General features: G+C 57.1%; 1 protein-coding gene and 1 pseudogene across 2 annotated transcripts; one reads left to right on the top strand and one right to left on the bottom strand.

The window, feature by feature from the left end:
- Positions 1-484: 484 nt before the first annotated feature.
- Positions 485-10,016, bottom strand: fastk (Fas-activated serine/threonine kinase). The gene is made up of 11 exons (XM_083929093.1): positions 9,876-10,016; positions 8,156-8,969; positions 7,218-7,545; positions 6,421-6,608; positions 6,181-6,329; positions 5,200-5,416; positions 4,956-5,115; positions 4,442-4,533; positions 3,549-4,230; positions 1,806-1,920; positions 485-1,259 (listed from the first exon to the last, which is right to left on the bottom strand). Exons 2-11 carry the CDS (start codon positions 8,925-8,927, stop codon positions 1,173-1,175), a joined length of 2,790 nt encoding a protein of 929 aa, XP_083785219.1. The 5' UTR covers positions 8,928-8,969; positions 9,876-10,016; the 3' UTR covers positions 485-1,172.
- A 1,049-nt stretch (positions 10,017-11,065) lies between these two features.
- On the top strand, positions 11,066-17,452 carry LOC310957816 (mitochondrial inner membrane m-AAA protease component AFG3L2-like; annotated as a pseudogene). Its single transcript, XR_014593854.1, has 11 exons — positions 11,066-11,267; positions 11,631-11,730; positions 11,842-11,910; positions 12,950-13,143; positions 13,220-13,372; positions 13,647-13,721; positions 14,902-15,026; positions 15,402-15,675; positions 16,796-16,933; positions 17,031-17,182; positions 17,266-17,452. The product of XR_014593854.1 is annotated as a mitochondrial inner membrane m-AAA protease component AFG3L2-like (transcript).
- Positions 17,453-17,500: the final 48 nt, after the last annotated feature.

Here is a 17,500-nt window from a genome sequence, read left to right as displayed (position 1 = left end):
AGTGTGTGTGTGTGTGTGAGAGAGAGAAGTGTGTGAGTGTATTTGTGTGTGTGTGAGAGAGAGAAGTGTGTGTGTGTGTGTGTGAGAGAGAAGTGTGTGTGTGTGTGTGTGTGTGAGAGAGAGAAGTGTGTGTGTGTGTGTGTGTGTGTGAGAGAGAGAAGTGTGTGTGTATGTGAGAGAGAGAGAAGTGTGTGTGAGAAGTGTGTGTGTATGTGAGAGAGAGAGAAGTGTGTGTGTGTGTGTGTGAGAGAGAGAAGTGTGTGTGTGTGTGTGAGAGAGAGAAGTGTGTGTGTATGTGAGAGAGAGAGAAGTGTGTGTGTGTCTCTCTGGTGTAAGAAGGAAATCAAGTTCTTTGAGAGCAAAATCAGTCTTTAATATCTGATATATGGATCACCTGACGTCACACACACACACACACACACACACTTCTCTCTCTCACACACACACACACACACACACACACACACAGACTCAGAGCCCAGTGGAGGTTTTACATTTTAATATTTTTCTGAATCATAGATTTTTATAAACTCTAGTTTCCCGTCACACGTCCGTCCGTCCGTCCGTCCGTCACCTCGTACACAAATAAATAACCCGACCTTTGACCCCGCGGCCCTCGCCGTCCTCGGGCACGCTCGCCGTCCTCGGGCACGCTCGCCGTCCTCGGGCACGCTCGCCACGTGAGAGGGCGTGCACCAGGACTCCAGCTCCCAGCAGCCCCTGCTCCCCCAGGCTCATATAAAACAGTCCCGCATGCATCGTTACCATGGTTACCAAACTTTAGAAAAAGGGACTCCGCCCCCCCCACCCCCAGAAAACATGTACACACACACACACACACACACACACACACACACACACACACACACACACACACACACACACACACACACACACACACACACACACACACACACACACACACACACACACACACACACACACACACACACACACACACACACATCACATCACAGCTGCTGTTCAGAACAGACCAATCACAGCGGAGCATCACCCACGCTGCGTTCAAAGACCCCAGGAACTTTAGACTCCGGTCCCTGAACGCACCGTCACAGCAGCACACACACAGTCACACACTCACACACACACAGTCACACAGTCACACACTCACACACACACACACACAGTCACACACACACACACACACACAGTCATAGGGGGACGTCCAGCAGCTTCTTGTGCAGGTAGAGCTTCACCTCCTCGATACCGTTCAACTTCTCCAGCTCCGAGTACGGAAGCTGAGAGAGGACAAGAGAGAGGGGGAGAGAGAGAGAGAGAGAGAGGGAGAGAGAGAGGACAAGAGAGAGAGAGAGAGGGGGAGAGAGAGAGAGGACAAGAGAGAGGGAGGACAAGAGAGGGGGAGAGAGAGAGGACAAGAGAGAGGAAGAGAGAGAGAGAGAGGGAGGACAAGAGAGGGAGAGGGGGAGAGAGGGAGAGAGAGAGAGAGAGGGGGAGAGAGAGAGAGGGAGAGAGAGAGAGGGAGGGGGAGAGAGAGAGAGGGAGAGAGAGAGAGAGAGAGAGAGAGGGAGAGAGAGAGAGAGAGGGAGAGAGAGAGAGGGAGAGAGAGAGAGAGAGGGAGGACAAGAGAGGGGGAGAGAGAGAGAGGGAGAGAGAGAGAGAGAGGGAGAGAGAGAGAGGGAGAGAGAGAGAGAGAGGGAGGTTAGCCAAGTGTGTGTGTGTGTGTGTACCTGTGTGTGTGTGTGTGTACCTGTAGGATGGTGTACCTGTGTGTGTGTGTGTGTGTGTGTGTGTGTGTGTGTGTGTGTGTGTGTGTGTGTGTGTACCTGGAGGATGGTGTAGCCCAGCAGTCTCAGGTGTCGGTCTCTCATCGCTCGAGATCCGACCAGAACCTCAGAGTTGTGACAGTAATGCCACTTATCATTGACGGACATGACCACCCTGAGGAGACACACACACACACACACACACACACACACACACACACACACAGAGAGAGAGACACAGAGACACACACACACACACACAGAGACACACACACAGAGACACACACACACACACACAGAGACACACACACAAACACACGCAGAGACACACACACACACACACACACACACAAACACACACACACACAGAGACACACACACACACACACACACAGACACAGAGACACAGAGACACACACACACACACACACACACAGAGACACACACACAAACACACAGAGACACACACACAGAGACACACACACACACACACACACACACACACACACACACAGAGACACACACACACACACAGAGAGAGAGACACACACACACACACACACACACACACACACACACACAGAGACACACACACACACACACACACAGACACAGAGACACACAGAGACACACACACAGACACACACAGACACACACACACACACACAGAGACACACAGAGACACACACAGACACACACACACATACACACACACAGAGACACACACACACACACACACACACAGACACACACACAGAGACACACACACACACACACACAGTCACACACACACATGTGAGACGCTGTAGTTTCACACACACATGACGGTGTAGTTTAGATGAACGGTGACGGTGTAGTTTAGATGAACAGTGACGGTGTAGTTTAGATGAACGGTGACGGTGTAGTTTAGATGAACGGTGACGGTGTAGTTTAGATGAACAGTGACGGTGTAGTTTAGATGAACAGTGACGGTGTAGTTTTAGATGAATGTGACGGTGTAGTTTAGATGAACGGTGACGGTGTAGTTTTAGATGAATGTGACGGTGTAGTTTAGATGAACGGTGACGGTGTAGTTTAGATGAACGGTGACGGTGTAGTTTAGATGAACGGTGACGGTGTAGTTTAGAAGAATGTGACGGTGTAGTTTAGATCAACGGTGACGGTGTAGTTTAGATGAATGGTGATGGTGTAGTTTAGATGAACGGTGACGGTGTAGTTTTAGATGAATGTGACGGTGTAGTTTAGATGAATGTGACGGTGTAGTTTAGATGAATGTGACGGTGTAGTATTAGATGAATGGTGACGGTGTAGTTTAGATGAACGGTGACGGTGTAGTTTTAGATGAATGTGACGGTGTAGTTTTAGATGAACGGTGACAGTGTAGTTTTAGATGAACGGTGACGGTGTAGTTTAGATGAACGGTGACGGTGTAGTTTTAGATGAACGGTGACGGTGTAGTTTAGAAGAACAGTGACGGTGTAGTTTAGATGAACATGACGGTGTAGTTTAGATGAACGGTGACGGTGTAGTTTAGATGAACGGTGACGGTGTAGTTTAGATGAACGGTGACGGTGTAGTTTTAGATGAACGGTGACGGTGTAGTTTTAGATGAATGTGACGGTGTAGTTTAGATGAACGGTGACGGTGTAGTTTTAGATGAACGGTGACGGTGTAGTTTTAGATGAATGTGACGGTGTAGTTTAGATGAATGTGACGGTGTAGTTTAGATGAATGTGACGGTGTAGTTTAGAAGAACAATGACGGTGTAGTTTAGATGAATGGTGACGGTGTAGTTCTACGGACCTCCTGATTGGCCTCAGGTCGGGCGGGGGGTTGTCAGCGTCGTGGCGGTCGGGGGGGTGGAGCTGTGGCGAGGGCGGCGCTCTGTCGGCCCCTTCAGAGAACGTCACGCCCTCGTAGAATCCCGGCAGCTCGCAGTCGGTGCTGGCGCCCCCCGGGGCCCCCCCCTCGTCCTCCAGGATCTTCCCGATGGAGAACTGGAAGAGTGAGTCCGGGGCCGTGGCCCCCGCAGGCCCCGTGGCGCCGGGCGGGGCCAGGGCGTCAGAGGGGGGGCTGCTGAGCGTGGAGCTGTCCTGGCTCTCCAGAGAGTGCTCCTTAGCCAGACTGGAGTAGTACTCCACCGCAGGGACGTAGTAGGAGCCGTAGGGGCCCCCGTTGGTCCCGGGCCTCAGGGGCCCTGAGGGCGGCGGGGCCCCCGGGGTGCTGCGGATGTGGTGGGGCAGGAAGGGCCGCGGCTCCCCGGGTCCGCCCAGCGCCTCGCCCACCTGACACGCCGACTCCACGCCCTCCTCCAGCGCAGCGAACGGAGAGAACTTCTGGAACTCTGAAGTCACCACGGCGACCGCACCATCACCTGCTTTGGACGCCACGGCAACGCAGGACGGCGGGACGATGCTGAGCGCCAGACCCGCTCCGGTCCTGATGGGCAGGACCCGACCAGAACCGTCCATCCACAGCACAAAGTCTGCAGACACACACACACACACACACACATGAAGACCACCAGAGTGTGTGTGTGTGTGTACCTGAGTGTGTGTGTATGTGTGTGTGTGTACCTGTGTGTGTGTGTGTGTGTGTACCTGTGTGTGTGTTTGTGTGTACCTGTGTGTGTGTGTGTGTGTACCTGTGTGTGTGTGTGTGTGTGTATACCTGTGTGTGTGTGTGTGTGTGTGTACCTGTGTAGTACCCTGGGGCCAGGACCTCGTCCTGTTTGTAGTTCTGTTCTCCGACCAGTTGTCTCAGAGCTTCAGCCACCAGACCTTTGTAACTGTCAACACACACACACACACACAGGTGAGGACAGGACAGGTGAGGACAGGTGTGTGTACAGGTGAGGACAGGTGTGTGTGCAGGTGAGGACAGGTGTGTGTACAGGTGAGGACAGGTGTGTGTACAGGTATCAGGTGAGTGTACAGGTGTGTGTACAGGTTTGTGTACAGGTGTGTGTACAGGTGAGGACAGGTGTGTGTACAGGTGTGTGCACAGGTATCAGGTGTGTGTACAGGTTTGTGTACAGGTGTCAGGTGTGTGTACAGGTGAGGACAGGTGTGTGTACAGGTGTGTGTACAGGTATCAGGTGTGTACAGGTGTGTGTACAGGTGAGGACAGGTGTGTGTACAGGTGTGTGTACAGGTGTGTGTACAGGTGAGGACAGGTGTGTGTACAGGTGTGTGTACAGGTGTGTGTTACCTGTACTTGCGGTTGACCTCGTCGGCGGTGAGGGCGTGGTCGAACATCAGGACCTTGTGGGCGTCCTGCAGCCTTGGCCCCGTGTACTCCCGGTACTCCAGCTCCACGGCGGCGTCCAGCAGAGACAGGTAGCGCCGCACGATGAGAGCGTACGGGCTGTCTGTGGAACAGAGAGCACGTCACACAGGGACCAGAACCAGAACCAGGGACATATCAGGAGCAGGGCCCGGCTCCGTGTACTGACTGGTGACGTTGCTGATGAAGGCGGGGGAGAAGACGCGGTGCAGCACCAGCCCCGGGAAGTGGCCCAGCTGGAACAGGGACATGAGGATGTTGACGGTGGCGAGCGGCGAGCTGAGCGCCTTCAGCTCCACCACCTCCTCCAGGCGGGAGAAGAAGACCTGCTCCTGGGACGGACGGTAGCTCATCCTGCTGAACGGGAACACCAGCTTCTGGATCACCTGGGGGGGGGGGACACCTGGGCTCAAGACCACATCCACCTCAGGACCACATCCACCTGAAGACCACATCCACCTCAGGACCACATCCACCTCAAGACCACATCCACCTCAAGACCACATCCACCTCAGGACCACATCCACCTCAGGACCACATCCACCTCAGGACCACATCCACCTGAAGACCACATCCACCTCAGGACCACATCCACCTCAGGACCACATCCACCTCAGGACCACATCCACCTCAGGACCACATCAACCTCAGGACCACATCAACCTCAGGACCACATCCACCTGAAGACCACATCCACCTCAGGACCACATCCACCTCAGGACCACATCCACCTCAAGACCACATCCACCTCAGGACCACATCCTCCTCAAGACCACATCCACCTCAGGACCACATCCACCTCAAGACCACATCCACCTCAGGACCACATCCACCTCAGGACCACATCCACCTGAAGACCACATCCACCTCAGGACCACATCCACCTGAAGTCCTCCCCGTCCTCCCCTTCCTGTCCCCAGCGTCCCCCCTGCCCCCCCCCCGTCCTCACCTTGCTGCCCCCCCCTGTCCTCAGTGTCCCCCCTGTCCTCCCCTCCCTGCCCCCTCCCCCCGTCCTCACCTCTCTGCCCCCCCCCCGTCCTCGTCCTCCCCTTCCTGCCCCCCCCCCCCCCCGTCCTCACCCTGCTGTCCCCCCCGTCCTCCCCTCCCTGCCCCCCCCGTCCTCCCTGCCCCCCCCCCCCCCCCTCCTCACCTTGCTGTCCAGGTACTCGGCCTTCTTCACCAGGAAGTCGGCGATGGTGTCCAGCAGGTCGGTCTCCCTGAGGCGGTGGCGAGCGATGTACTTGGCGATGAGCGCCATGGTGTACGGCGTGATGCTGTCCACCTTCCTGGGCAGCTCCTCTGTGGGGGGGGGGGGGGGGGGGGGACACGTCATGTGATCAGAGGTGTGTTTCCTGCCGGTGCTTTTATTTTGAAGGGCCCCGCTGGTTACCTGCCAGGCTGCTGATGAAGCGCTCCTGACGGTTCTGGTAGAACAGGTGCGAGCTGAAGATCACCTCCAGGCTCTTGTTGCTCGCCTCCCGCACGCACGCCGCCAGCATCTCATCCAGCAGCGCCATCTCCTGGTCACGGACGCCGCTGACGCTCGCCAGCGTGTGTTTGACCAGACGCAGGATTTTCCTTAGGGACAGAGACAGGATATGACATCACACCTTTGTGCTCAGGTGAGTGGTTCCTCCGGCGCCATCGCTCCACAGCAAAGTGACCTCAGGAGGCGGGGCCTGAGCAAAGACCCTCGCGTCTGATTGGATGAACCACGCGTCCGTCATCTTTAGTGACGCGCCGCTTCAGCCGTTCCCATGGAAACCGAGCGGTGAAACCCTGGTTCCACCTAAGCCCCAGAGCAGCGGCCATGTTGGCCCCTGCTCCTCCATCAGAGACGCCATCGTTGCTGCATCACAACAGTCGCTGCTCAGCTACGTCACAGCGCTGACACCTGATTGGCTCCAGCTCCTGGAACCACTTTGAAGCGACAGATGGCGAGGAGCGGAGGAACCAGAGCCACCGGGAGATCCAGGAGAGATGCTAACAGCAGGACGTGGCTAACAGCGGTTAGCTCGGGGCTAACAGCGGTTAGCTCGGGGCAGCACGGTGAAGGCATTCAAACACACACACACACACACACACACACACACACACACACACACACACACACACACACACACACACACACACACACACACACACACACACACACACACACACACACACACACACCAGCTTCCTCACCTGTTGGCGAGCAGCTGTTCGGGGTTTGAGGGCGTGGTCGTGGCGGTGGCGGCGGTGGCGTTGGCGTTGGCGGGCTCCTGCGGCTGCAGCGAGCGCCACTTGAGTCTGTAGTAGGAGAGCAGCAGGAAGAGCGTCTGCGGGTGGCGCTCCCGCTCCAGGTTCTTCTCCAGGCCGCTCAGGCACGCCTCGGTCAGGGGGTGCTGGCTGCCCGGGTGCAGCTTCATGCTGGAGCTGAACACCATCGACACGTCCTTCTGGTTGAACTGGGGCAGTCTGGACTGGGACTCCGCCTCCAGCACCTGGACCACCGCCGAGTCACTGGGAAGACCTGGAGAGACCACGATAGACCACGTTAGACCACCTCAGACCACGTTAGACCACCTCAGACCACGTTAGACCACGTTAGACCCCCTCAGACCACGTTAGACCACCTTAGACCACTTTAGACCACGTTAGACCACCTTAGACCACGTTAGACCCCCTCAGACCACGTTAGACCACCTTAGACCACTTTAGACCACGTTAGACCACCTCAGACCACGTTAGACCACGTTAGACCACGTTAGACCACGATAGACCACGTTAGACCACGATAGACCACGTTAGACCACGATAGACCCCCTCAGACCACCTTAGACCACGTTAGACCCCCTCAGACCACGTTAGACCCCCTCAGACCACCTCAGACCACGTTAGACCACGTTAGACCCCCTCAGACCACGTTAGACCACGTTAGACCACGTTAGACCCCCTCCTCTGGTAGAAACTAATTCATCACTTATTAAACTTTAAGCTTCTGAAACAACAATAACAATAATAATAATATAATAACCATCATCATAACAACCACAGGTTCCCTGCAGTGTGTAAAGGCCGCCGTGGTCACGTTGCCGTGGTCACGTTGCCGTGGTAACAGCGGTGTCAGCTGACCCACTCACCGAGCGCTGCCACGGCGTACAGACAGTTGACGATGCTGAAGTTGTCGAACTTGGCGCAGTCGTTGACGATGGCGTCGCAGAGCGTCTGGAAGTCCTGCTGCTCCAGGATCTGGCGCCCGTCCCCGCCCTCTGCTCCTGAAGCCAAGCCGTCGGGGTCGTCCGCCCCGCCCCGTGGCGGCGGCGGCGGGGGCGTGGCCTGCAGCAGCTGTCCGATCTTCTGCAGGGCGACGGGGTAGTGGTTGTGGGAGATCTTGGCGGGGTTCTGCGTGACCCAGCGCAGCACCTCGTCAGGGCGCCGCGAGCGCTCGATCAGGCGCTTCATGGTGAAGAACGTGTCGTAGCTCATCTTCTCGTGGATGAAGTTCCACGTCTTCTTCTTGCTGCCGGCGCCGGCCGGAGCCCCGCCCCCTCCGTATGTGTGGAAGTGTGCGTGGTGCTGGTAGTGGGGGGGCGGCGGGGGCGGGGCCAGGTGGGCGGGCTGAGAGTGGGCGTGGTAGTGGAAGTGCGCTCCTCGGTGGGCGTCGGGGCGCCCCGGGTACAGCGGGTAAGCGGGGGGGGGCGGGGCCGAGTGGTGGGGGAGGTGGGGGTGAGGCGCCTCGAGCACGGTCAGCCCCGCCCTGCGCCCCTGCTTCACCCCCCCTCCTCCTCCCCCCCCGGCGCCGTAGAGGCGGGTGGCGTACATGGCGACGGGCTGAGCGGCGGGGCGGGGGGGGCAGGGAGGGAGGCGGCGAGCTCGGCTCAGGAGGCGCCACCCAGAGGACGAACACAGCATAGTCCAGGAGCCAGGACGCCTGCAGGAGTCAGCACGCCGCGCCTGCACGGGACACGGACACGGGTTAGAGAGCAGCAGTCTGTCCTCCTGTCTGTCCTCCTGTCCACCTGTCTGTCCCCCTGTCTGTCTGTCCCCCTGTCTGTCCACCTGTCTGTCTGTCCTCCTGTCTGTCCTCCTGTCTGTCCCCCTGTCTGTCCTGTCCACCTGTCTGTCTGTCCTCCTGTTCACCTGTCTGTCCTCCTGTTCACCTGTCTGTCCTGTCCACCTGTCTGTCTGTCCTCCTGTTCACCTGTCTGTCCTCCTGTTCACCTGTCTGTCCACCTGTCTGTCCTGTTCACCTGTCTGTCTGTCCTCCTGTCCACCTGTCTGTCCACCTGTCTGTCCTGTTCACCTGTCTGTCTGTCCTCCTGTCCACCTGTCTGTCCTCCTGTCAGCTAGTCCAGGCCCACATGCTAGCGTTAGCAGCTAGCTAGTTAGCTGCCGGTTAACCGTCCCGCTGCGGTGTCACATACGTCACATATACGTCACTACATGTGTCAAATAGATATGATGACGTCATGCCCAAGTTGACGTTTCTGTCACTTTTTATGTCCGGCTAACAGTTTTCCAGGCTAACCGAGCAGCTAACAGCTAACAGCTAACTGACAGCTGAGAGAGCCCTGTCAGTTAGCTGTTAGCTGTTAGCTGCTCGGTTGGCCCGGCTCGGCCCGGCTCACATTAGCATGTCAGAGATCCTAACCCGGGACAAAAGAAGTGATCCGGGCCAACAGAGACAAACTAAACCAAACAAGCTAACCGAGGCTACAAGCTAACCAGCTAGCTGTCACCCAGCCGATGTGTTAGCATGTTAGCATCAGGTGTCCTTCTCTGAGCCTTTATAACCCGGGTATAACCGGGCTAACTAACCCGGTTATACCCGGGTAATAAGCGGCCGGAGCGTGTGTTTACCTCATAGCTCAATGACACCGGCAGCTCCGCTCTGATGAAAGTCCTGAGGCCGCTGACAGCGCGCCTTCACCGGCTGCAAACACGGAGACGCACCGGGAAACAGGCAGCGGTCAGCGGCTGCAGCAGGCTCCATCCCGCGGTACCCGGCATGCACCTGGGGGGGTACTGTACATTAATATATGTTATATTACTGTATAATTATATTACATTACTGTATATTAATATAACTGTATTTATACTTTATTACTGTATATTTATATATATATTAAATTACTGCATATTAATATAACTGTGTTTATATTAAATTATTCACACTTTAACACACGTTTATGCTCCTAGAGGACACTTTAACACACGTTTATGCTCCTAGAGGACACTTTTACACACGTTTATGCTCCTAGAGGACACTTTAGCACACGTTTATGCTCCTAGAGGACACTTTAACACACGTTTATGCTCCTAGAGGACACTTTAGCACACGTTTATGCTCCTAGAGGACACTTTAACACACGTTTATGCTCCTAGAGGACACTTTAACACACGTTTATGCTCCTAGAGTTCACTTTAGCACACGTTTATGCTCCTAGAGGACACTTTAGCACACGTTTATGCTCCTAGAGGACACTTTAACAAACGTTTATGCTCCTAGAGGACACTTTAACACACGTTTATGCTCCTAGAGGACACTTTAACACACGTTTATGCTCCTAGAGGACACTTTAGCACACGTTTATGCTCCTAGAGGACACTTTAACACACGTTTATGCTCCTAGAGGACACTTTAACACACGTTTATGCTCCTAGAGGACACTTTAACACACGTTTATGCTCCTAAAGGACACTTTAACAAACGTTTATGCTCCTAGAGGACACTTTAACACACGTTTATGCTCCTAGAGGACAGTTTAACACACGTTTATGCTCCTAGAGGACACTTTAACACACGTTTATGCTCCTAGAGGACACTTTAGCACAGGTTTGGACACTTTAACACAGGTTTGGACACTTTAGCACAGGTGTGGACACTTTAGCACAGGTTTGGACACTTTAGCACAGGTGTGGACAGTTTAGCACAGGTGTGGACACTTTAGCACGCTTAGCTCCAGTAACCCGGTTGGTCCTCCGGGGGGCGCTGAACTCCTCTAAGTCAAACTGAAGCAGTAGAAGAAGAAGAAGGCTTCAGACAAGATGGCGGAGCAGTGTTGTTACGGAACAGGACCACTGCTGCTGGGCAGAGTCTAGACCCCGGTCCTGGTGTTTGAACCCCAGTCCCGGTCCCGGTGTTTGGACCCCGGTCCTGGTGTGAGGATGGCCCACCGGTACCTGCTGTCCGCCGGCTGCAGGAGCTCGGCCCGGCGGCTGCTGCTGCCCTCCGCCGCCCCGCTCAGGCTGGTAGGTGATGCTAACAGGCTAGCATGCTAACATGACCCCGCTGCTGTTTGATAACAACCCGCTGTCACGGCAGGTAGACTCACCTGTGTGACGTCAGAGGGCTGCGCTGTGATTGGCTGGTTCAGGGAGCCCCGTTAGTCACAGACACTTTAATAGTTAAACACTTAAACAGGACTCATGCTGCACCGGTGGACTTCAATGGTCTTGACCTTTAAACAGAATTCCGTTGCTAGGCAACAGCATTGGTCCTTGGTTACTTCCTGTCTGCTGATGTCAGTCACATGAAGTGAAACAGGAAAAAAGCTGGGACACATTTGAAAAGGTTTGAAACCCCCGTGTTAAACTCTGCTTCCTGTCTGTCAGGTGACGTGTGCGTCCGGCGTGGGACAGGTAGAGAGGGGGCGGAGCCTGCTGAGTGACCTCATGGGAGTGTACCGGCGGCTGAGCTCCAGGCCGCCTAAAGGTACGGCGCGGTGTTTTAGGAGTCTCTGTGAGGACCGGGCCGAGGAGGGGGGGGGGGGCATCTGTGAAGGTTCAGACCTGGTTTCAGTGTTTCGTGTTTTTCTTTCTTCAGGTTTTGAAAAATATTTTCCAGAAAGTCAGAAAATTCCAACAAACACGGAAGCTGAAGCAGAAACCAAAGGTAGAAACTGTCACATACCGTCACCTGCCGTCACATACTGTCACCTGCCGTCACCTGCCGTCCCCTACCGTCACCTACCGTCACCTACCGTCATCTACCGTCACCTACTGTCCCCTACCGTCACCTACTGTCACCTACCGTCACGTGTCGCCACCTACAGTCACCTACCATCACCTACTGTCACCTACTGTCACCTACCATCACCTGCTGTCACCTACCGTCACGTACTGTCACCTACCGTCACCTACCGTCACGTACTGTCACCTACCGTCACGTACTGTCACCTACCGTCACGTACTGTCACTTACCGTCACGTACTGTCACCTACCGTCACCTACCGTCACCTACTGTCACCTACCCTCACCTACTGTCACCTACCGTCACCTACCGTCACCTACCGTCACCTACTGTCACCTACCCTCACCTACTGTCACCTACCCTCACCTACTGTCACCTACCGTCACGTACTGTCACCTACCGTCACGTACTGTCACCTACCGTCACCTACTGTCACCTACCGTCACCTACTGTCACCTACTGTCACCTACTGTCACCTACCGTCACCTACTGTCACCTACCGTCACCTACTGTCACCTACTGTCACCTACCGTCACCTACTGTCACCTACTGTCACCTACTGTCACCTACCGTCACCTACCGTCACCTACCGTCACGTACTATCACCTTGCGTCACGTACTGTCACCTACCGTCACCTACTGTCACCCACCGTCACCTACTGTCACCCACCGTCACCTACTGTCACCTACTGTCACCTACTGTCACCTACAGTCACCTACTGTCACCTACCGTCACCTACCGTCACCTACTGTCACCTACAGTCACCTACTGTCACCTACCGTCACCTGCCGTCACCTACTGTCACCTACCATCACGTACCGTCACCTGCTGTCACCTACCGTCACCTACAGTCACCTACTGTCACCTACCGTCACCTGCCGTCACCTACTGTCACCTACCGTCACGTACTGTCACCTACTGTGAAATCTACGGACTGATTGATGGATTTTCTGTTCGCAGACGTCAAACCTGGCGATGCTCAGAGAGATTCTGAGAGGTCAGGGGGAGACGGAGGAGGAGAGGGAGGAGGAGGAGGGGGAGGAGGAGGAGGAGGAGCGGGTGGAGGAGGAGGAGGAGGAGGAGGAGCGGGTGGAGGAGGAGGAAAACGCGGAGGGCGCAGGGAGGAGTCCCACTGGTACAGCCGTCTGCAGAAGGTCAGTTCCTGAGTCCACCTGTGGAGGCGCTGCTCACCTGGTGCTCTGGACCTGAACCCGGCTGTGTGTGTTTCAGGGCGACGTCCCCTGGGACGATAAGGAGTTCCGTGTGTTCCTCCTGGGCGGGGCGGCGTTCTGGACCGCCGTCACCTACTACTTCTTCTTCAGGGACGGAGGACGAGAGGTCACCTGGAAGGACTTTGTCAACACCTACCTGTCCAAAGGAGTGGTGAGGAGAACGCCGCTCGCACCTGTTCACCTGTTCACCTGCACACCTGCTCACCTGTTCACCTGCCCCTGAGTGTAACGGTGTGTGTGTGTGTGTGTGTGTGTGTGTGTGTGTGTGTGTGTGTGTGTGTGTGTGTGTGTGTGTGTGTGTGTGTGTGTGTGTGTGTGTGTGTGTGTGTGTGTGTGTGTGTGTGTGTGTGTGTGTGTGTGTGTGTGTGTGTGTGTGTGTGTGTGTGTGTGTGTGTGTGTGTGTGTGTGTGTGTGTGTGTTTCCAGGTGGACCGGTTGGAGGTGGTCAACAAGCGTTACGTTAAAGTCGTCTTCTCTCCGGGGAAGACGCCGGTGGACGGGGTGAGTTACTGTTTACACAGGTTAGAGCGCCCTCCCACTGTGCCTCTGTCACAGGTTAGAGCGCCCTCCCACTGTGCCTCAGTCACAGGTTAGAGCGCCCTCCCACTGTGCCTGCGTCACAGGTTAGAGCGCCCTCCCACTGTGCCTCAGTCACAGGTTAGAGCGCCCTCCCACTGTGCCTCCGTCACAGGTTAGAGCGCCCTCCCACTGTGCCTCCGTCACAGGTTAGTGCGCCCTCCCACTGTGCCTCAGTCACAGGTCAGAGCGCCCTCCCACTGTGCAGCCGTCACAGGTTAGAGCGCCCTCCCACTGTGCCTCCGTCACAGGTTAGTGCGCCCTCCCACTGTGCCTCAGTCACAGGTCAGAGCGCCCTCCCACTGTGCAGCCGTCACAGGTTAGAGCGCCCTCCCACTGTTCCTCCGTGCCGTGCCCCGTGCTTTAGGGTCCTTGTCCCCCCCTCCAGGCCCGTTTGTGCTCACACTACCTGGGCCTCGGAGAATGCTTCTTGCTGCCTATACGTCATCACGCCGTAACACGTCACACGCATTGATGACGTCATGGCGATGCGTGGCTTTGTTTCCAGATCTTTCCGTAGACCTCGGAGTTTTTGTGCGTCTTGTCGACTGTTTTTGAATCTTTTCATCGACCAAATCTGCAGTAAACACTCCACCTCCGCATCACACCAACGTGAACCTTTCACCGCCATTGTTTGAAATGTCCGCGCATGGTCCCTCCTTCTTTTTTCTACGTCCCAACAGGCGCACAGGAAATGACCTCAGAACCACCGTAGGCCTCGTGCTCGTACACGTGCGCACGCTCGTGCTCGTACACGTGCAAACGTGCTTTACTAAAGCCCACCTCTCCCAAACGGGCCGTGGACGGCAAGCGTGCCGCTCCTAGACGTGGTACGGTTGCACTCACACTGGTCAAAGGAACCAGACTTTACGGGACGGAGGCACAGTGGGAGGGGGGCCTTAATTATTTTACTTTCCATTAAGTGTGTGTGTGTGTGTGTGTGTGTGTGTGTGTGTGTGTGTGTGTGTGTGTGTGTGTGTGTGTGTGTGTGTGTGTGTGTGTGTGTGTGTGTGTGTGTGTGTGTGTGTGTGTGTGTGTGTGTGTGTGTGTGTGTGTGTGTGTGTGTGTGTGTGTGTGTGTGTGTGTGTGTGTGTGTGTGTGTCAGCAGTACGTGTGGTTCAACATCGGGAGCGTGGACACGTTTGAGAGGAACCTGGAGACGGCGCAGTACGAGCTCAACATCGACGGAGAGAACCGGCTGCCCGTGGTCTATTCCACCGAGAGCGACGGGTGAGGGCGCCATGTTCTGTGATACACATCACGCCACACACACACACACACACACACACACCTTCTGATTGGCTGTGAGGCTGGGGGGGCGGGCTCACCTGCTTCCAGAGGGCGTTCAAAGACAGGTGTGGGGGGGTTACGAACCGAGTCCAGACGTAACTGAGTGTCGGACGCTGGGAGCGAGTGACGAAGAAGCAGGTGAGCCCTCACACACACTTCACCCCCGAGCCTCGGCGGCCGACCCCTCCCCCTCTGAGCGTGTTAGCGGGCAGCCACGCCTCGGCGTCCGTAGACGTGAGGTACCGTTCCCGGGGTGGTGTCGGCCGTGTCACACGTGGTCCTGGGTCCGTCCTAACGTCCGTCCTCTCTCCTCAGCTCCTTCCTACTGAGCATGCTCCCCACGGTGCTCATCATCGGCTTCCTGCTGTTCATGCTGCGGCGTGGGCCGGCGGGGGCGGGGCGTCCCGGCCGGGGGATGGGCGGGCTGTTCAGCGTCAGCGAGACGACGGCGAAGATCCTCAAAGACGAGATCGATGTGAAGTTCAAAGACGTGGCCGGCTGCGAGGAGGCGAAGCTCGAGATCATGGAGTTCGTCAACTTCCTCAAGAACCCCAAACAGTACCAGGACCTGGGCGCCAAGATCCCCAAGGTGAGGGGGGGGGGGTCCCCGAGGGGAGGGGGGGGTCCCCAAACAGTACCAGGACCTGGGCGCCAAGATCCCCAAGGTGAGGGGGGGGGGGGGCCCCGAGGGGAGGGGGGGGTCCCCAAACAGTACCAGGACCTGGGCGCCAAGATCCCCAAGGTGAGGGGGGGGGGGTCCAAACAGTACCAGGACCTGGGCGCCAAGATCCCCAAGGTGAGGGGGGGGGGTCCCCGAGGGGAGGGGGGGGGTCCCCAAACAGTACCAGGACCTGGGCGCCAAGATCCCCAAGGTGAGGGGGGGGGGGTCCCCGAGGGGAGGGGGGGGGGGGTCCAAACAGTACCAGGACCTGGGCGCCAAGATCCCCAAGGTGGGGGGGGGGGGGGTCCCCGAGGGGAGGGGGGGGGGTCCCCAAACAGTACCAGGACCTGGGCGCCAAGATCCCCAAGGTGAGGGGGGGGGGGGGGTCCGAGGGGAGGGGGGGTCCCCAAACAGTACCAGGACCTGGGCGCCAAGATCCCCAAGGTGAGGGGGGGGGGGGTCCCCGAGGGGAGGGGGGGGGGGTCCAAACAGTACCAGGACCTGGGCGCCAAGATCCCCAAGGTGGGGGGGGGGGGGGTCCCCGAGGGGAGGGGGGGGGTCCCCAAACAGTACCAGGACCTGGGCGCCAAGATCCCCAAGGTGAGGGGGGGGGGGGTCCCCGAGGGGGGGGGGGGGTCCAAACAGTACCAGGACCTGGGCGCCAAGATCCCCAAGGTGAGGGGGGGGGGGGTCCAAACAGTACCAGGACCTGGGCGCCAAGATCCCCAAGGTGAGGGGGGGGGGGGGGGCGAGGTGAGGGCGGGGCCTCTCAGGTGAGGGCGGGGCCTCTCTGGTGAGGGTGGGGGCTCTCAGGTGAGGGCGGGGCCTCTCAGGTGAGGGTGGGGCCTCTCAGGTGATGGCGGGGGCTCTCAGGTGAGGGCGGGGCCTCTCAGGTGAGGGCGGGGGCTCTCAGGTGAGGGCGGGGGCTCTCAGGTGAGGGCGGGGCCTCTCAGGTGAGGGCGGGGCCTCTCAGGTGAGGGTGGGGGCTCTCAGGTGAGGGCGGGGGCTCTCTGGTGAGGGTCAGCAGTAAACGGTTGCTTGTGTGCAGGGCGCCATCCTGACGGGTCCTCCAGGCACAGGAAAGACCCTCCTGGCCAAAGCGACGGCCGGCGAGGCCAACGTCCCGTTCATCACGGTGAACGGCTCAGAGTTCCTGGAGATGTTCGTGGGCGTCGGCCCCGCCAGGGTGAGCCACGCACACCGCCTCATATCCTGTTCTTGCAGATCCTGAGATACTGTACTGCCACCTGCTGAGCAGCGTGATGATGTCACTTCCTGTGCAGGTCAGAGACCTGTTCGTCATGGCGAGGAAGAACGCCCCCTGCATCCTCTTCATCGATGAGATCGACGCCGTGGGACGGAAACGAGGGCGGGGAACTTCGGGGACAGAGCGAGCAGGAGAACACGCTGAACCAGCTGCTGGTGGAGATGGACGGTGGGTGACGGCGCCCGTGTTTAACTGTGATGACGTCACTGTGGCTGTGATGTCACAGGTCTCACTGCGCTCTGTCCCGTCAGGGTTCAACACGGCGACCAACGTGGTGGTTCTGCAGGAACCAACCGGCCGGACATCCTGGACCCGGCGCTGATGAGACCCGGGCGCTTCGACCGACAGATTTACATCGGTGAGAAAAAGGACTTTTATTTTGAAAGGGTCACGTTCGATGCCTCAGGAGGAGGCGGTCACTGTCAAAGGTCGCTGTGACATCACAAAGATTTAACAGGATGGAGAGGAGGAAGTGAGGACGTTTTC

Source organism: Echiichthys vipera (assembly GCF_963691815.1).
Source record: "Echiichthys vipera genome assembly, chromosome: 15".
Classification (NCBI taxonomy): domain Eukaryota; kingdom Metazoa; phylum Chordata; class Actinopteri; order Perciformes; family Trachinidae; genus Echiichthys; species Echiichthys vipera.
Note: the sequence above shows the minus strand (reverse complement) of the source record. Positions and strands in the feature narration are given on the sequence as shown.